The 16,474-nt window shown below is 59.4% G+C and overlaps 1 protein-coding gene across 2 annotated transcripts in view; it reads right to left on the reverse strand.

Moving 5' to 3' along the window:
* Positions 1–9,363, reverse strand: part of LOC128826260 (rho guanine nucleotide exchange factor 19-like) — a 30,723-nt gene extending 21,360 nt beyond the window's left edge. Inside the window, exon 1 of one of the 2 annotated variants that reach the window (XM_054009479.1) lies at positions 8,944–9,363. In XM_054009479.1, coding sequence (XP_053865454.1) covers positions 8,944–8,948 — 5 coding nt within the window. In that variant the 5' untranslated portion in view covers positions 8,949–9,363. The remainder of the gene's footprint in view (positions 1–8,943) is intronic. The other variant, XM_054009480.1, reaches the window with a different exon arrangement.
* Positions 9,364–16,474: the final 7,111 nt, after the last annotated feature.

Raw genomic sequence — 16,474 nt, forward strand, 5'->3', positions numbered from 1 at the left:
GCACCCCCCACAGACCACACGGGGCCAAGAGTGGGCACGATCTGTGAGTCCGTGACACACCCCTCATCCTGTCACACCCTCGCTGCCGCCCAGACAGACCCCTGCCCGGCAGAGCGGGGCTCTGAGCCCTGCCAACCGGCGAACAGCTACGGAACAAAACTGCCTGCCAGCATTTGCAGCTGCCCGGCTCTCCTCTGCCAAACTCCGTCTCCACCCCCAGAGAACCTGAGAGCCTCCCGCTCCCTGCCAGCTCCAAGCCCTGCGCTGGCCCCCAGGGGGGCTCCCAAGCCACAAACTCCTGCAGTTGGTTTGGGTTTGGGGCTCTCCTGCTGTGTGCAGGGGGGGGCAAACTCAGGGAACACGGACGTGTCTCCCCGTGAGCTGCTTCCTAGGAGGGGCTGTAGGATAAGGCCAGATCCTCAGCTGGTGTAACTCAGCCAACAGGCCAGATCCCACCGGGTGTCATTCACGGTAGCTCCATGGAAGCCAGTGGCGTTCCCCAGCGGTGATCATAGTCCCGGGGCAGGACAGAACACAGCTGTGTGTGGGGCTCAGGGACGGAAGAGCCGGAGTCGCTTCCTGAGTCAGGCACCTTCCTTCTCTGGGCCTCAGTTTCTCCCATCCATAAAATGGGGCTAATGACCCGACCTTCCCTTGAAATGCTGGGGTGCAGCGCTCTATGGCAGGGCTGCCCACACGGGTCCTTCCCTGCCAGGCCCAGAGGGCAGCGTCAGACCAAGTCTCCCCCTCCCCAAGGTCTCTCCTGTGTTCTCAGGGCCCCCTCGTGGTCATGAAGCTGTAGGGGGGGCAGTGCCAGCAGCCCTGGTCACTCCTCAATCACGCCTGCCCTGCTCTCCCATTGCTTGGCCATGCCAGGAGCCGGGGAGAGGAGGAGCTGACTGACCCTCCACCCAGGTGAGGTGGACGTGGTGCTGGTGGGTAGCAGGGAGCGCCCAGAGGAATTGGTGGGGGTGAGAGGGGCACCCACACTTTGCCAAGGGGGGTTGCAGTCTAAGGGGTCTGTAAGGAGCCCCAGGGGCTTCTAGGTCCCCAGGTGGCCAAGGGCCAGTGTAACCCGCTCTCCGGGGTGCGCCTGAGCCACAGGAAGTAGGCGTCTCTTGCAGCGCCCGGCTGTCCCAGTCACAACCCAGCTGGTGGCCGTCCTACAATCCCCTCCCTCAGTGTGCTGGCTAGGGACATGGACCTCGCCATCGCTACTGCTGGGCCGTTCTCTGAGCGGGGGGGCAGCCAGTGCAGAATGCACCAGACCCCGGAGGGCCGTGAGGTGCCCCCTGTTGGCACAGGGCCCCTGCACGCCAGGTGCTGCCCTGGTTGCTTCCCAGTGCGATTCCAGGGGCTCGCTTTAATCCACACAGCGCCCCTTAGCGGCTGGGTGCTCCCTTTCCCTCCCTCGGATCTCCACTGTCCCCGGGAGTTTGGGGGTAAGGGAACAGGGCAGGCTTCTGGAGCTGGAGTCAAGCCAGCGGGCCTTCCCCAGGGCCTAGGCACCCTCCCACTCCTGCTGGAGCCGGCATAGTGCCTCGGGGCTTTGCTGAGGGCCTCCGGAGGTGGGGGGGGTCCATGGGTGCTGCCAATCCCAGCCAGGCCGCCCAGCCCTGGCCAGCCAACCCTGGAAACTCCTGGGGGGCAACCTGTCATTAAGAGCTGGAACGTCCCTCCATGGTGGTGCCAGCCCCCCTCGCAAGGCCCAGAGGAACAGGAGCCCGAGGAAACATCCGCCCCCTTCCGGGCTTGCCAGGCTCCCAGTTCCTGATGGCCCCGGGGGCCACAGAGTCGGGTTAGAGCCAATGGCACCAACCGGGGCTCCCAGCTCTGGGTTCTCGACCTCGCTGCTGGCCTGGGAGCCTTGCAAGCTACTGATGAAGGATCCTGCAGGATGTGCCTGGTGCAGTAACAAGCCAAGGGGCAGAGCTGCCCTGCTGTGCTCTGTCGGGAAGGCCCCTGGGCGGGTTAAGACTAGATCACGTTTCCTAGGGCTCTGAAAGCAGCCAGGGTCTGAGTTCACTACGGTCAATGGGGCAGGTCCCCCTGGCATTAGGACTTTCAGTGAGCAAGATGCCGTGATTTATTCTTTGTACAACAGTAGAACCTGGGGCCCCCAGCCGAAACCAGGCCCCCATTGTGGCTGTACAAATACAGACCCCGAAGAACTTACAGTCTGACTGGACAACCGGGCCAGGGAAACTGGAGAAGGGACGCGATTTGCCCCAGGGGACCCAGCAGGTCCTGGGCAGCCCCAGGGCCAGATTCCAGGTGTCCCACGCCCTGGCTCACTTCACACAGGACACTGGTACTTTCAGGAGGGAAGCGGTGACTCCTCTGCACGAACAAGGGGACACTGCTCCGGGCGAGCTCACGGTACCAGCGCTCGCCCTGCGTTCGGCGACACCGAAGGACCTTGGAAAACCTAAAGGGCTGCTCCCCGTGGCGGCTGTTTGATTTGTCACCTTCCCCCCTGCTCAGACGGTGAAACCGATGCACGGCTGCCCAGGTCACACCCATCACGGACTGGCGAGAACCCTTGCCCCATGACCATGGGGACTGCCTGGGAGTCGGGGAGTGGGCGGCAGAGAATTCAGCATGAGACCTGTTCACACGGTCAGTACAACTGGCCACTCCTGGCTCTGTTACTGCCAATGCAGTGAGCTGTGTCCACACACGATCGTGCTGGCTAATCGGCTTTGTACCTTGCTAGGGCAGGGTGGAGGAAGGGCTGGGCGGGAAGCAGGCAGCTGTTGCTACAGGGCTTCTGTCATAAACATACAGCTAAGGGTAGCATAAAATCCCTCCTTTCCCTGTAAAGGGTTAGGAAGCTCAGATAACCTGGTTGGCACCTGACCAAAAAGACCAATAAGGGGAGAAGATACTTTCCAATCTGTGGGGGAAGGTTTTTGTTTTGTGTTCCTTTGTTCTCTCCGGGTCAGCGAGGAATCAGGGCAGGGAAAATACATCTCCCAAAGCCAGACTTGAACTAAGCCTCTAAGATTACAAATTGTAAGTAATGGGAAGGAAATGCGTTAGATTATCTTTTGGTTTAGCTTGTGAATTGTCCCTATGCTAAGAGGGAGGTTTATCCCTGTTTTTTGTAACTTTGAAGTTTTGCCTAGAGGAGAAATCCTCTGTGTTTTGAATCTGATTACCCTGGAAATTACCTTCCATCCTGATTTGACAGAGGTGCTTCTTTTACTTTTTCTTTATAATAAAGTTCTGTTTTTAAGAATCTGATTGGTTTTCAGTGTCCTACAAACCCAAGGGTCTGGTCTGTGCTCACCTTGGTTACTCTCAAGCCTCCCCAGGAAAGGGGGTGAAGAGACTTGGGGGCATATTTTGGGGAAATAGGAACTCCAAGTGTCTAACTCACTTGGTGGTGGCAGCAAGACCGTCCAAGGGCAAGGAAGGGATTTGTGCTTTAAGGAAGTTTTTAACTGAAGCTGGTAGAAATAATCTTAGGGGGTCTTTCATGCGGGTCCCCACATCTGTACCCCAGAGTTCAGAGTGGGGAGGGAACCCTGACAGCTCCAGTGGGGATCCCTTGGCTCTGCCGCCCAGTCCAGGAGCACAGGGACTTAGCGAGGGTTTATTATCCCAGCCAAGCTCACTGGGAACCGAGCCTGGAGGCAGCTGAGACCCTGGCACAATGCACTCGGGTATATCCCATCACACAGAGAGCCAGGACGAAGGAGGACGTGCCAGTCCAGTGACACAGGGGATCCCATCTGCCGGGGACAGCCCTGAGCCAGCCAAAGCCTCTGCAGAGTATGGCCCACAGGTGGAAACCGGCCATGTTTAGCTCCAGCCCCTTCACTACCTGGTCCCATATTCAGTTAACGCTGGAGCATGCACAGAGCCCAGTGCTTCAAACCCTTCCAAAGATCAAGCGCCCATTTCAACGGGGTCACAAGGATGTAGCGAGTGACTCACTAGGACTCACCAGTGCCTGGCCCCGGACCTTCAACACCTGCATGTCTGACCCAGCCCTTCCACCTGCCCTGGAGATACAGGGAGTTCACGGCAGTTTGCTGTGTGGGGAACTTTTGGGAGAGACCCCCAGACCGAGGTCCTCTCTCCCTGCAGTGGACAGGCCATGGGGTTTGCCGAGATGTCCTGGGCCAAAATGACTCCTTCCCCAAGCTGTGCACCATGCTGTCTGTGCCCTACCCCAGACCTGCCTGCATTTCCGCGGCACTGTGACGAAAGGTGCTAGAGAAACGTAAAAGATGCGGATGAGGAGGCTGGGGAGGCCAGGACTGGTGTAGCCTCGGGGTGTAGATAAATCTCTGATAATTTTCATATGACTTTACATTGTGCCTCTTCATATAACCTTGTGGTGGGTCTACCCACGTGTGACCTCTGTTTTCATGGAACTTTGTATCAAAGCCTCATTTAGAAACTTTGCATTACCCTTGGTATAATATTATAGCCCCTAAGGATAGAATAAGAAGAAAAATTTCTGTTTGCTAGCAGTAGAACAAGAGCTCTCCCCCCCACTCTTAATCAATTGCCCTGTTGAATGAATGAGGTGTGGATGAGCAAGGCATGGAAGGCAGCACCTCCAGACAGCCTCAACTGTTGGAGAGGGGCTGGGAGCCAGACCCAAGGACAATAAAACGTATCAAGTGGGCTCATTAAAGACAAGCAGACATACCGACGGCCTCGGGGGTTAGAAGCAAGCACCTTCTTTTGGAAACACCCTCTTTGCAGCATTGGGACAACACTCAAAAGAAAGCAGCACAAAGGACCAATGGACACAGACACAGAGTTTGAATCTGGTCTAGATTTGCATAAGAGGAAAGCTGCTATAAAAGTGAGGTGTCTTGCAAAGGACCCCGGATCTCCTCTTGTCAACATGGGAGCATCAATCCGGATCGGCAGAAGCCCGGCTCCACCCCCTCCCCCATCTAACTCACCTGGCCAATGAAGTTAAGGGGAGCAACTAATTGGTAACAACAAGACGGAATGGGTTTGTGTGTGTGTGTGAGCGTAAGTGTAATATATTATATGCATATAATACAGTGTTAATGAATACATGTACTACTAATAAATGTGGCGTTTTGTCTTATTCCCCTGAAAAGATCCTGTGCAGTACTTTAAGTACAACAGGGGCTAAGACCAAAAAGCTCATCCTAGAACCCTGCCTCGGCTGCCTGTCTGCCCCCGGGCCAGGCTTGGCTGGCTGGAGCACTTTTCACCTGCCACCGTCATAGGTAAAGGCTGGAGTAGAGTTTACTGCCCAGCCAGGAACGGAGGCCAGGTGCGGATCAAAGCGCTGAACAGTAAACGCCTTGGCAGTGGAACGCCACCTGCTTCCCCAGGACTCTTGTGGTGGCGCTGGGCCCAGGCACACAGCCAGAGCCCGCCCCAGAGGCAGGTGTGTGGTCCAAATGTAATGCCAGGCAGATTGTGCCAGGGCTGGAAGAGGAGGGAGAGTCAGAGGGGAAGGTGAAAAGGGGACAGGCAGCAGGGGAGAATGAAGAGGAGGGAAAAGCCCAGGGAAGGAGAGGGAGGTATCAGGAAGGCAGTTCAGGAAGCACCAGAGAAGCCGGAGCTGGGCACAGCGAGGGGGTGGGAAGGGGAGACTGAGCCAAGCGACATGGCAGAAGTTTGCAAAGGCTTTTTATCCAGCTCCCATCATCCTCAGGGGCAGATCTCACCAGACGCGGCAGCGATCGGTACCTGAAGGTGAGTCCCCCACCCAAAAGTCAGGGCGCTGCGGGAAGTTACTCAGTAGCGAGGACTCGAAGCCAGTGTCCCAACACCATGGTAGGGGGCGCCGTGCTGCAGAAAGGAGGGGGTGACTCAGTTTGCGTCATCAGGGCTCAGGGGAGGGTAGTCCAAACTTGATGTTGTCTGAGTAAGGCGTTCCTGAGATCCAAGCCCCCTACAAAGACCACACATTCCCCAAATGTGACAGCTCTTCTAACACGTGGGCTCCAACCCTGGCTCTGACCCGCCCCACTCTGAGGCCTGCTCAGGGCTGATCTCGGCTGGTGCTGGCACTTTCTGCCCCTTTGGAGAAGCGATATTGAAGAAGTGAATCGGGGTAAAGTGTGGAACTATGGCACCAAACAGAGCAAAGACCAGGGCTCTGATCTGATGCAAGGCAGGGGACTTGCAGAAAGCCAGCTGTCAGAGCACGCTGCCATGCTGGGGTCATTAAACCAGAGACCCATCCACGCTTTGTTAGCTGACATCCAGCTTTTCGCGAATGGGTGTCGGGCACATTGGCTGCATTCTGCAGAGGCTCCTGTTCAGAGTTTTGCCCTCAGAGCAAAGCTTCCAGGTTAAGAGCTGAGGTTCCAAAATGCTCCGAAAATCCGTAGACAGACTCCAGTTTTATGGCAGCAGCATTGTCAAGGAGCAGAGCGTTAAACTCAAGGGAAGATGAAAGACAGTAGCTTGCAGCATCATTCCCGTAATGTAATCCCGGGTTTCCTGAACAATGGGACTGAGTGTGATCAAAGAAAAGCAAGTCGCTGCAACTCTCGGCGGCAGCCTGATCAAAGGGGTCGCCGTGCACCAGGAAATGCACCCGTCACAGAAAGCCCTGTTGTCAAGACTGGCACAGTGCCTACCTTGACTAATGTGGTGCCAGGATTCTGGCTTCAGTCCAACAGCAAGTTATTTTTCCCACGAGAAATCAATGCAGAAAGCAAAAATCCAACTTTTGACACCAATCTACACAAACCAAGGGATGCCCCCTGTCAGTTACACCCCTCAAAGGGCTGTTCCTTGGGAAAGGGGGTCTAAAGGAAATGTCAGACACTGGGAAAATGTTCCTTACCCAACCCTTATTAAAACAATCCTAGCAAACCTCACTCGCCCCCAAGCTATTGAACATAAAACAATAGGACTACAGAACTGCTTGAATTAAGCAAGGCACAAACTAAGCATTTAAAAACAATCCTCTAGCCTCACAGGCAGCATTTCCGAAGACCTTTTCCACCCTGTTAAAATGGAAACCCTGGTGTGCCCTGCCCTGGGGCTTGGGACAGACTTGCAGAAGGTTCCCGGCCTGTCAGCCTGGCCTTTGAGGGTTTCTGACCTGAAGCAGGGTTTTGCAGCAGCAAGCGGAAGGAGCTCTGCGTTGTCCTGCAGGGCTCATGGGCTCGGTTCTACTGTTGCATCTCTAGGGGAACTGTGCCGGTATGTGCGCTCCCTGCCAGCCAATCCCTCCCCTGTTCCGCTGCAGCAAACTGTGCAGGGCAGTTGGATGCAAATAAATGCTGGGATTCAAATCAGTGGAACCCAACACAACCGCCTTCTCCCAGTCCTTCCTCAGGGCTTCTGATGGCACCACCCCTATTGAGCTATTCCCTGCTGCTGTTGCCAGCTCCAGGGGGCAGAGTTAAGGTGAATGAGGGAGTGGGGTGTCCTTAACTCCGTATTGCCCAGTTTTCAGAGGGCTAAGTTTAGCGGTTCTCCCTGTTCCAGAAGGGCACGAGGCAGCGCTGGGCAACCTGAGATCCCTGTTATTTAACAGAGGAGAGGGGCATAGTGGGCGACTTCCCCAGAACTAAGGTGCCCACGGGGCCCAGTCTTGGAATTAAGGCTCTCAACCTATTCCTGTTCTTCCATCGGCCACACAACTCCAGCCCGGGTTCTTCTTCTCTCCCGGGAGGGGATTGGAAGCAAAATATATTCCAGCTGGGCACAGGTTCCCCTCCCCAGCTGGCTTTAGTGCAGGCAGCAGCATGTGGGACACAGGGAAATCCTGGAATGGAGTTGCGGGTTCCCCTGAAGTGGAATCAGGGAGCAACACTGCGCTTCCGACCTGCCAAGTTCTGCCCCCCGCGCCGGGGCTGGGGGAAGATCCAGCAGCCCCCTGGGCATACAGAGATCTGGCCCAGCATGGCCGGGTTCTTAGAGGGGTTCGATGCCAACCACTGGCCCAGGGCTAGAACTCCTGGGTCCCACCAGCTCCTCCACTGACCTGGATGCCTCATGTCTATACGCTGGGGGGGGGGGGGCTCCCTGGGCTCCAGACTCTCCCTGGGGGGCTGCCCCAAATCGCCTCATTTGAAGGGCGGAACCTGGCGGGGACCCAGAGCTCTGGCTCCGGCCTGGGCCCCAGCGTCTCCCCTGCAGCCCGAGGCAGCTGACACGAGCCAGCCACGGGGCATTAATTGCAGGCTAGATGTCCCCTTAGATACAGGAGCCACATTGTCCCCTCCCCGCGCGGCTGCCAAGCGCTCAGACTGGCCCGGGTCCCGGGCGGGCTGCCACCAAGTCAGGCCGTTGTAAGGGCGGGCGGCGAGCTGGGAAGAGGAGGCTGCGAGGCGGGAGGGGTCCGTCGCTCACATGCAGCTGCCTCTGGGGCGGAACAGCACAGCTGTCCCCGGCACGCAGCGAAGCCGCGCGGGAGCTCAGGCCGGCAAGTGGCCCGTATCCCTTTGAAAGTGCAGGCGGGAGGTTAGCGAGGCCACCCCACCAGCGCCGCTCAGCCCCGACCGGGGGGTCGCTAATGGCTCTCGCGGCTGCCCGGATCAGCACCGACCGGGAGGGGAGCGCTGCTCTGGGGTCAGCTGGCCCCCGCCACGCAGCGCCCGGGCCCCGTTCCCGGCTCGCCCCGGGGGCAAGGCTGCGGACCCGGGGCGTGCCGGAGAGGCGAGTGGGAGCCGATTGGAACCGCCCTGCCCGGCCCGCGGCTCTCCCTGAGCCCAGGGGCTGCCCCTGCCCTTTCCCGTCTGTGCCCCCAGCCCGGGACCCCTCCCCTCCTGCTGCCCTGCGCTGTTAGGAGCCCGCGGTCCAGCCCCACGGCCCCGCTCGGTGGGGCTAGCGCTCGCCACCCGCCCACTGGCCGCACGTGGCATCCGCAGCAAAGGACGGAGACCTGCCCCCCGGTCCCGGCGCCCGCCCCACCCGGGGTCACATCTCTCGGCTGGGGCCGCGGGGGGAGGAGAAGGGACCGGCCCGAAGCGGTACCTCATCTGCGCGCCGGCTCCCGGGTTCAGCTGTCACCGCAGCTCCCCGCAGCCCCGGGGTCCATCTCAGCCCACCGCCGCTGTTCCCCCGGGCTCCCCGGGCCAGCCCCCCGAGCGGCCCCGGCCCACAAGAGACGCCGGGAGCAGCCGGCTCCTCAGCGGCCCTGCGCCAGCCTGGAGCCGCCCCGCATCTCCCCCTGCGCCGAGAGATTTGTTCGCTTCATCTCCGGCACCTGCTGGGGCCGCCTGCGCCGGGGCTGGCTCTGGGTAGCCTGGGGCCGCCGCTGGCGTGTGCGTCGGAGTCCCTCGCTGCGCGGGCGCTGGAGCCCGGCGGAGGAGGAGGGACCGGCGGAGCGCGGGGCTGCGCTGACTTGCCCGCTGGCTTCTCCACTCCCCGCCGCGCCCTCCCCGCTGCCCGGGGGACATGTCTTCGCAGCAAAGCAAACAGGTTTGGCCGGTAGCGAGGGAGGAGGCAGACGAAGCCGGGAACGGTGCCAGCGGTGGGGCGGGAGCGGGCGAGCGGCACAATAGCTGCCCTGTGCTCCGGGCAGGCTCTGGAGAGGGCCCGGCAAGGCAGGAGGGGGGGAGCCGGCAGTCTGCCCCCGGGTAGGCAGAGCGGGCAGCAGACAGTCGGGCAGTCCCCAGGGCCGGGGGTCGATCCCGGCTCTGTCATTAGCCTGCTGGGTGACCTTAGACAGATCACTTCCCTCCCCGTGCCTCAGTTTCCCCCCCTCCTGCAATAGGGGGGTGATGCTCCCGCCCGCCTTGGCAACGCGCTAGATAAGATCCGGGGGTTGCCGTTGGGAGAAATAACTTTGGAGCCCTGCTGGGGGCAAAGAAAACTTCCGAAATATGCAAGTGCCGGTCCTGGAAGCCAGCCACATCCGAGAGGTGTGAACTGACTCTGGGTGGTAACTCGCGCCCTACTGCTGCCAGGGTTAACTAGTTCACTGCCTGGGGAGCAGGCGAATAGAAACGATCCTGCCTCATCCGCCTGGTCTCTCGAATATCCTGGGGCCAACAGGGCCACCACAGCGCTGCCCGTCGGAGTGGAGGTGCTTTAGCCGGGCAGGTTGGTTCCCTGAGAAAAAAACATTCCACTACGCAAAGTGTGGGGGTGTCACCCGCAACAACGTTATGGAGCGGGCGCAACAGACAGCCCCGATCCCGTGGTGATGGGCCCTTCTTAATCTGGAGGGGGACTGACTCAGAGCCAGGCCCCTGGTCTCTTCCCTGCCCCTCGTGCACTGAACGGAGTCTGACTCCAGAGTCCTTCTTGTGTTTACACGTGGGAGTGCGAATTAAACACCCACCCGCCAGATACCACTCCTGCAATCCCCAGCACTACCTGTGCCAACCCCTTCCCCCCCAAGCGCCTGGAAACCAGGCCTTTCCCAGCTCCCCAGCGCTGGGGCTGCACCAGGAACATGAGCTGTGTGCACTGACACGTTGTAATTAACACGTCATTAAAACCCCTCCCCTCACAGCACCTGGTGCAGACACAGAGAGGGGTGTTTAAGCCCAAGCCTGGGTGAGCTTTGTGGGCAGTAGCAGGGACAGGGGGCAGGTTCCCAGCACAGCACCTGGACTGGAGGGGAGGTGTGTGAGCCCCTCATCAAACAACCCTGACCGGCTGGGTACTCACTCTGGAGCTCTGCTGCTCTCCAGTGGGCCATGGTGTTACATTCACAGCACACAGAGAAGTTAGATAAAAACATTAAAACACTCTAGCTGGAAGGGTTCAATGTCACTTCTCTTTATTGCCTAGAATCCAGATTGCTAACGCACAAGAACCCCAAACCAGAGAGAGACAAAGCAGGCTGCTCCCTAAGAGAGGCACAATTCACCCCACCTTCCTTAGGGTGGCTCTCTGCATACTGACTTCTAAAACCAGATTGCAGGCCTCCCTGCAGAGCCCCCTCGCCTGCAAGGCGGGCTAGGAAAAAAACATAGGATTTAAAGTGACAGTCTGTCATTTTGACACCCTTTTCAATACACCACAATGGGAACCTCGGGAAAGCCTTTGTTCTCTTTAATAGATGCCCTTGAAATCACAGAGTAACTGAGTGAAGAGGCCCTCTAGGATTCCCCAGGGGAACGCTGTGAGGAAGTAGCGATTTGGGGGGTTCAGACGTTGTGGCCGGGGTTTGTTTAAGTTGTGGGTTTGATGCGGTCGGTTCACGTACCAGACACAAACACACAAACAAACTCGCAAGGGCTTGCTACTGGATCTCTGCTTTCCAGATGGATTCCCAGCATCTGTTCAAACACACAGAGGGGGTGGGAAACCATGCAAATAATTTCCTAGCGCATTTGTGGGATTCAAATGAGTCCCTCTATCGCTGTCTGGCAAGTCATCGCTTGCAACGGAGCGTTTTCCACTCCTTGCGTTACGTGTCACAAAATGCAGGGAAAAATAACTGCACCACTTTTAATGCAGAACACGCAAAAGGGCCGTAAAAGATCGGTGTCCAAACTGAACAGTCACTACTTACAAAGTCAGCCGTCTTTTCTTGGTCGTTTCACTCTCCCGCCTTTCGTCGGCTGGTATAAGAACGCCTGAGTTGCACCCTGGTGACCCCCACCCCCAGAGGAAGAAGAGACACTATGTGGCCCAGTTGGCTTCCCAAGGCAAGGGTGACTGGGCCGAATTTGAGTGTGTGGCCAGGGAATACAAGAGCCTGCCAACAAACCGGGCTGGGTGTGCGCAACTGGCATCCCCGGGGCCACGTCCCCATAGGCGCAGCCCACAACCTGCCCTGTGTGGCACGGAGACGTGGCCCTGTGCCCTGCAAAGTGGGTCACTGCGCTCCCTGACGGTGCCACGGCTCTCCTGGCAGGGCACTGCGTGGTCCCACAGCCTTCTGTGACAGACTGGCCATGAAATGAGTTCCCAGGCCACAAAACCACACCTGGCACCAACTGCTGGGGGTAGATCTGGGCAGAGAGGCTCATCTCCCTTGTCAGCTGTGTACGGGGCCCATTGGGGGGCAGCCTGGCTATTCCCCGCTGGTTCGGAGTCTGATGGCCCTCTCGCTGGTGGCTAGTTCACAGGAGAGGCTTGCGAGAGAACTGGGCTGTGGATAAAGCACTGGATTGGGACTCAGGAGATCTTCGTTCTATTCCCTGGGCCCAGCTCCTCAAAGGTATTTAGGGGCCTAACTCCCATTGAAGTCAATAAATTGCCTAGGAAGGTTGTGGAATCTCCATCTCTGGAGATATTTAAGAGTAGGTTAGATAAATGTCTATTAGGGATGGTCTAGACAGTATTTGGTCCTGCCATGCGGGCAGGGGCCTGGACTCGATGACCTCTCAAGGTTCCTTCCAGTCCTAGAATCTATGAATCAATGAGAGATAGGTGCCTAAATCTCTCTGTGGATCTGGGCCGGCCTTAGTTCCAGCTACTTAATGGCAGTGATATTCCTGCCCACATCTGCCGTGGCTAGTTAGATTGTAAGGGCTCTGGGGCAGGGACTGGCTCTCACTTGGTCTGTGTGAAACGCCCACAGACCCCAGTCGTTGGGCGGAATCAAACCTGGGTCCTCAGTGCATGAGCTTCTATAACGTGGAATAGCCAACGGGCTGTTAGCTAAGGGTGTAGAGCAGACTCATTCATCTCTCTAAGTGGTCTGGGTACCACTAGCTGGGACAGACACCACACCCAGGAGGTGTGTGGGTTACCTGTGCAGCAGCTGGCACATCAGGGCCCCGGATCTCAGCCAGGTTCTGCAGGCTCTACAGCAAGGAGCTATTTCTGAGACCAGCCTATTAGTGCCAGCTAAGGGAGTTATTTGTCATCATCATGGCAAATGCCAAAGAGGGGCGTGGCCTCCTTGTGGTTCAAGTTGCCACCCGACTGTTATTCCTGGAGCGCAGAGAGGTAAAGGCCCCTCTGCTTCCAGGGCTCGCTCGGGCCTGGCTGGCGAGCCAAGAGGCGAGGTCCTGCCCCCAAGCCAGAACACGGACGTGCTCCTGAAAGCGCCTCCTTGCCGCCCACTCTGGAATAGCCGAGCAGGGTTAACATGGGCCCCAGGACAGAGATGAAGGCAGCACCGGCCCGGGCACTGGGGAGAGGGAGAGGCGCTCCACCGTGATTGGGCCGGGAGTGGGGGTGGGGTGCTGCTACAAAGGAGATTTCTGGCCCTGGGCTTCCAGGGGAGCTCCAGGCCGGGATCTCTGAATTCAGACCGGGGTGGTGGGTGAGCTGGGTCTGGCAGGCTCAGCTGGGATGGTCTCTTGTGCTGGGGTAGGTGGGTCTGCTGTGGTCAGTCACTGGACTTTGGACAGCAGAGTATGGCGAGGTGAGACGCTGCAGAGACCGGGATCTCACTGTGGGGACAGCTGGGTGGCCACCGCCATTGCGCGGGGCACATAAAAATGGCCAGACTGGGTCAGACTAATGGTCCATCTAGCCCAGTATCCTGGCTTCCGACAGTGGCCAATGCCAGGTGCTTCAGAGGGAACGTACAGAACAGGACAATTATTGCGTGATCCATCCCCTGTTGTCCAGGCCCAACTTCTGGCAGTCAGAAGCTTAGGGACACCCAGAGCATGGAGTTGCGACCCCCCCTTGGCTAATAGCCATTGATGGACCTATCCTCCAGGAATTTCTCTAGTTCTTTTTTGAACCCAGTTATACTTTTGGCCTTCACAACATCCCCCGGCAAGGAGTTCCACCAGTTGTCTGGGTGTTGTGTGAACAAATACTGCCCTGTGTTTGATTTATACCTGCTGTCTAGTCATTTCATTGAGTGACCCCCACTTTCTCCAAACCAGTCATGATTGTATAGCCTTCTATCCTAGCCCCCCGTTAGTGTTCCCCGGGGGGCCGTGCCAGGGATTTATCTAGTGGCATCAGGATATTTTCAGAACATGAAACGGGGGGAGCAGCAGGCTGGGCCCCGGCTCCCAGCCAGCACATGTGGGGCCCACCGGGCCCCGGGGGGGGGGCACTCCTGGAGCCCTGCAGGGGTGACCTGGGAGCAGCAAGGCCAGAGCCATGGGGGGCGGGAGGGGGACTCCAGGGCTCATGTCCCTTTAGGTCCTGCTCCCTCGCTGCCGAGCCATGGGGGGAGCAGGGGGCAGCCGCCCTGCGGGATCAGCACAGCGCCGCGCAAACATGAGCCCATCGATGGCGCTGCATGGCCGGTCACATCCCGCAGCCCCCGCGGGCCACGGACGATGCTCAGCGGGGGCCGGTTTGCCGAGGCTCTGGGCGCCCTGCCAGCCCCGTCCCCGCAGGTCCCGGCTCAGAGCTGCGCTGCCGGCCGCAGTGGGTCGTTTCAGCTCCGACGAGCCAGCGAACTTCCACCCTTCGCCGCCTGCTTCCCCGTGGGGCCGTAAATGTCAGGGGGCGGCCGCTGTCTCCCTGATCGCGGGTTTGTTCAGGTTCCCGCAGGGGCCGCTTTCCCCGCAAGCCCGAGCCCGACCCTTCCCAGCGAGGGCCCCAAGCCGCTCCTCCAGCCCCTCCCCGGCAAAGCGCCAAAGTCCCCCGCGTCGGCTCCACGCGAGTCCGTGCACCCACCCCGCTGCTGCCCGGCTCTGCCTAGCACAGGTGGTTTGTGCGGGACACTGAGCTAAGACAGTGTCCCAGGTGGGCCCTGCTGGGTGCCCCGCCGCACGGTGCTCCTGACGCGGGTGCCCCTCTGCCCACGCAGCGTCCCCCGGGCCTGTCCAAAGCCAGGGGCCGATGGACGGAGGGGCCTGTCCCGGCTCAAGGAGGTGGAAGGGAGCAGCCACCAGGACCCTACGTGGTGGCGATCGGAGCCGCTCCGGGCAGCGGCCTGCTGGGCTGGGAGCCGCGGGGAGGCCGGTGCCGCCCACGGGCCGGAGTCAGGGCCCGGCCACGCAGGGCTGGAGCACAAAGGGGCCACGGCAGAGCGTCAGGCGGCCCCCTTAGCACCACGCCCCCCCTTGTCTGTCGCTAACCCCCGCCCCCCCCCCATCGCTCAGTTTCTCTCCCAGCCGGGGGGGGAGGGGGGGGACTCCAGACCGCACAGGTGTTGCAGTGGCAGCAGCACAGGGGGGCACTGGGACCCCCCCAGGGCTGCGTCTCGAGTCCGAGCCGCGGGGCTCAGGTCCGTCACCTCCCAGTGATCGCGCCGGAGTCTGGCCTCGGGGCTCAGCTTCTCCTGCCGCAGGGAAACCGCGCTCAGGTGTTTCCTAACGCCAGGGCCCCCAGCGCCGCCCCCAGCGGTGACTGCAATCCGCACGTGCCACCCCTGGGCGCCAGGTTTGTCTCATTTTTGGTGGTGTCTAGAAGGGGTCCAAGCAGAGCCGTCTGGTCCATCGGAGGGACCAGGACAAGCACCGTGGGCCCCATGCTTGGGGGGGGGCGTGCTTCAGGGGGACGTGGGGTCCAGGGCGGCCTGGGGGGGGCCTGGCACCGTTTTTTGGGACTGAGTGGTCAATATCCACTGCTTAGGTCCTGATCCAGTGAATCACTGCAGTATGCCTGTGGTGCCATTGAAGTCAATGGGACAACCCCTCTGTTGAAACACTTTGCCGGCCCCAAGCTTAGGATGTGATTTTTCTAAGCCTAAGAACAGACTTTGAAGACGTTATTTGTGAAACCTGGGGAGGACTCTGGGGAGTGGACTTTGTACCCGAATGTTTAACGACGTTAGTTATAAATACTCTGATGGGCACGTCTTCAACACCACACTCCCCTAGGTGACGATGTACATGGGCCCGTGTGGGCTCAAACAGCCTCTTGCAAAGGACATTCGTCCGCCCCCTCGCCGGGCTCGCTTCCCTCCCGTTTGGCAAACAGGGCTGGGCGTGTAACTCTGCGGCCAGGGCCCACAGGGCTGGTGCATGCTGCATTGCTTTTGCCTGGGTCCAGCTCGAACCCCAACAGCCGAGCTCAGTGACGGAGCAGTGGGTTTGTCTTTCTTTTCCAGAACCCGGCAATCGTGGGGAAAATCCAGGCCAATGGCCCATCCCGCGTCAGCAGGGGAGAGGGCACAGCCGCCCAGAACTGCCCATGGAGCAATGCCCGCCAGGAGTGCCGGGGGGAGGGCGGATTGGCTAAACACGGGTGGGCTTCGAGAAACCGTCCACAGTGCACAATGCCAGTGTGCTGAGCTGGTTACGGGATAGCACCACGCCAGGCCGGCACCTTCTGGGCCACGGGGGTTCCTGACTGGGACTGCACCACGCTGCCCGAGCACTGGCTCCGCAGCTCCCATTGGCTAGGAACCATGTCCAATGGAAGCTGCAGGGGCGGTGCGCACAGGCCCCTGGCCACCCCTCCACCTAGGAGCCGGAGGAACATGTCGCCGTTTCCCAGGAGCCACCTGAGGTCAGCACTTTCTGGAGACTGCACCCCAACCCCCTGCCTCAGCCCTGAGCCCCCTCCTGCATGCAAACTCCCTACCAGAGCCCACACCCCAACCCCTTGGCACAGCCCAGAGCCCCCAGCCCACATCCTGAACCCCTCATTTCTGGCCCCATCCCATACTCCAAACTCCCCATCCCCTAGCCCAGAGCCCCCTCCTGTACCCCAACCCCCTCATCCCCGGCCCCACCCC

This window comes from Malaclemys terrapin, chromosome 19, assembly GCF_027887155.1.
Source record: "Malaclemys terrapin pileata isolate rMalTer1 chromosome 19, rMalTer1.hap1, whole genome shotgun sequence".
Lineage (NCBI taxonomy): Eukaryota > Metazoa > Chordata > Testudines > Emydidae > Malaclemys > Malaclemys terrapin.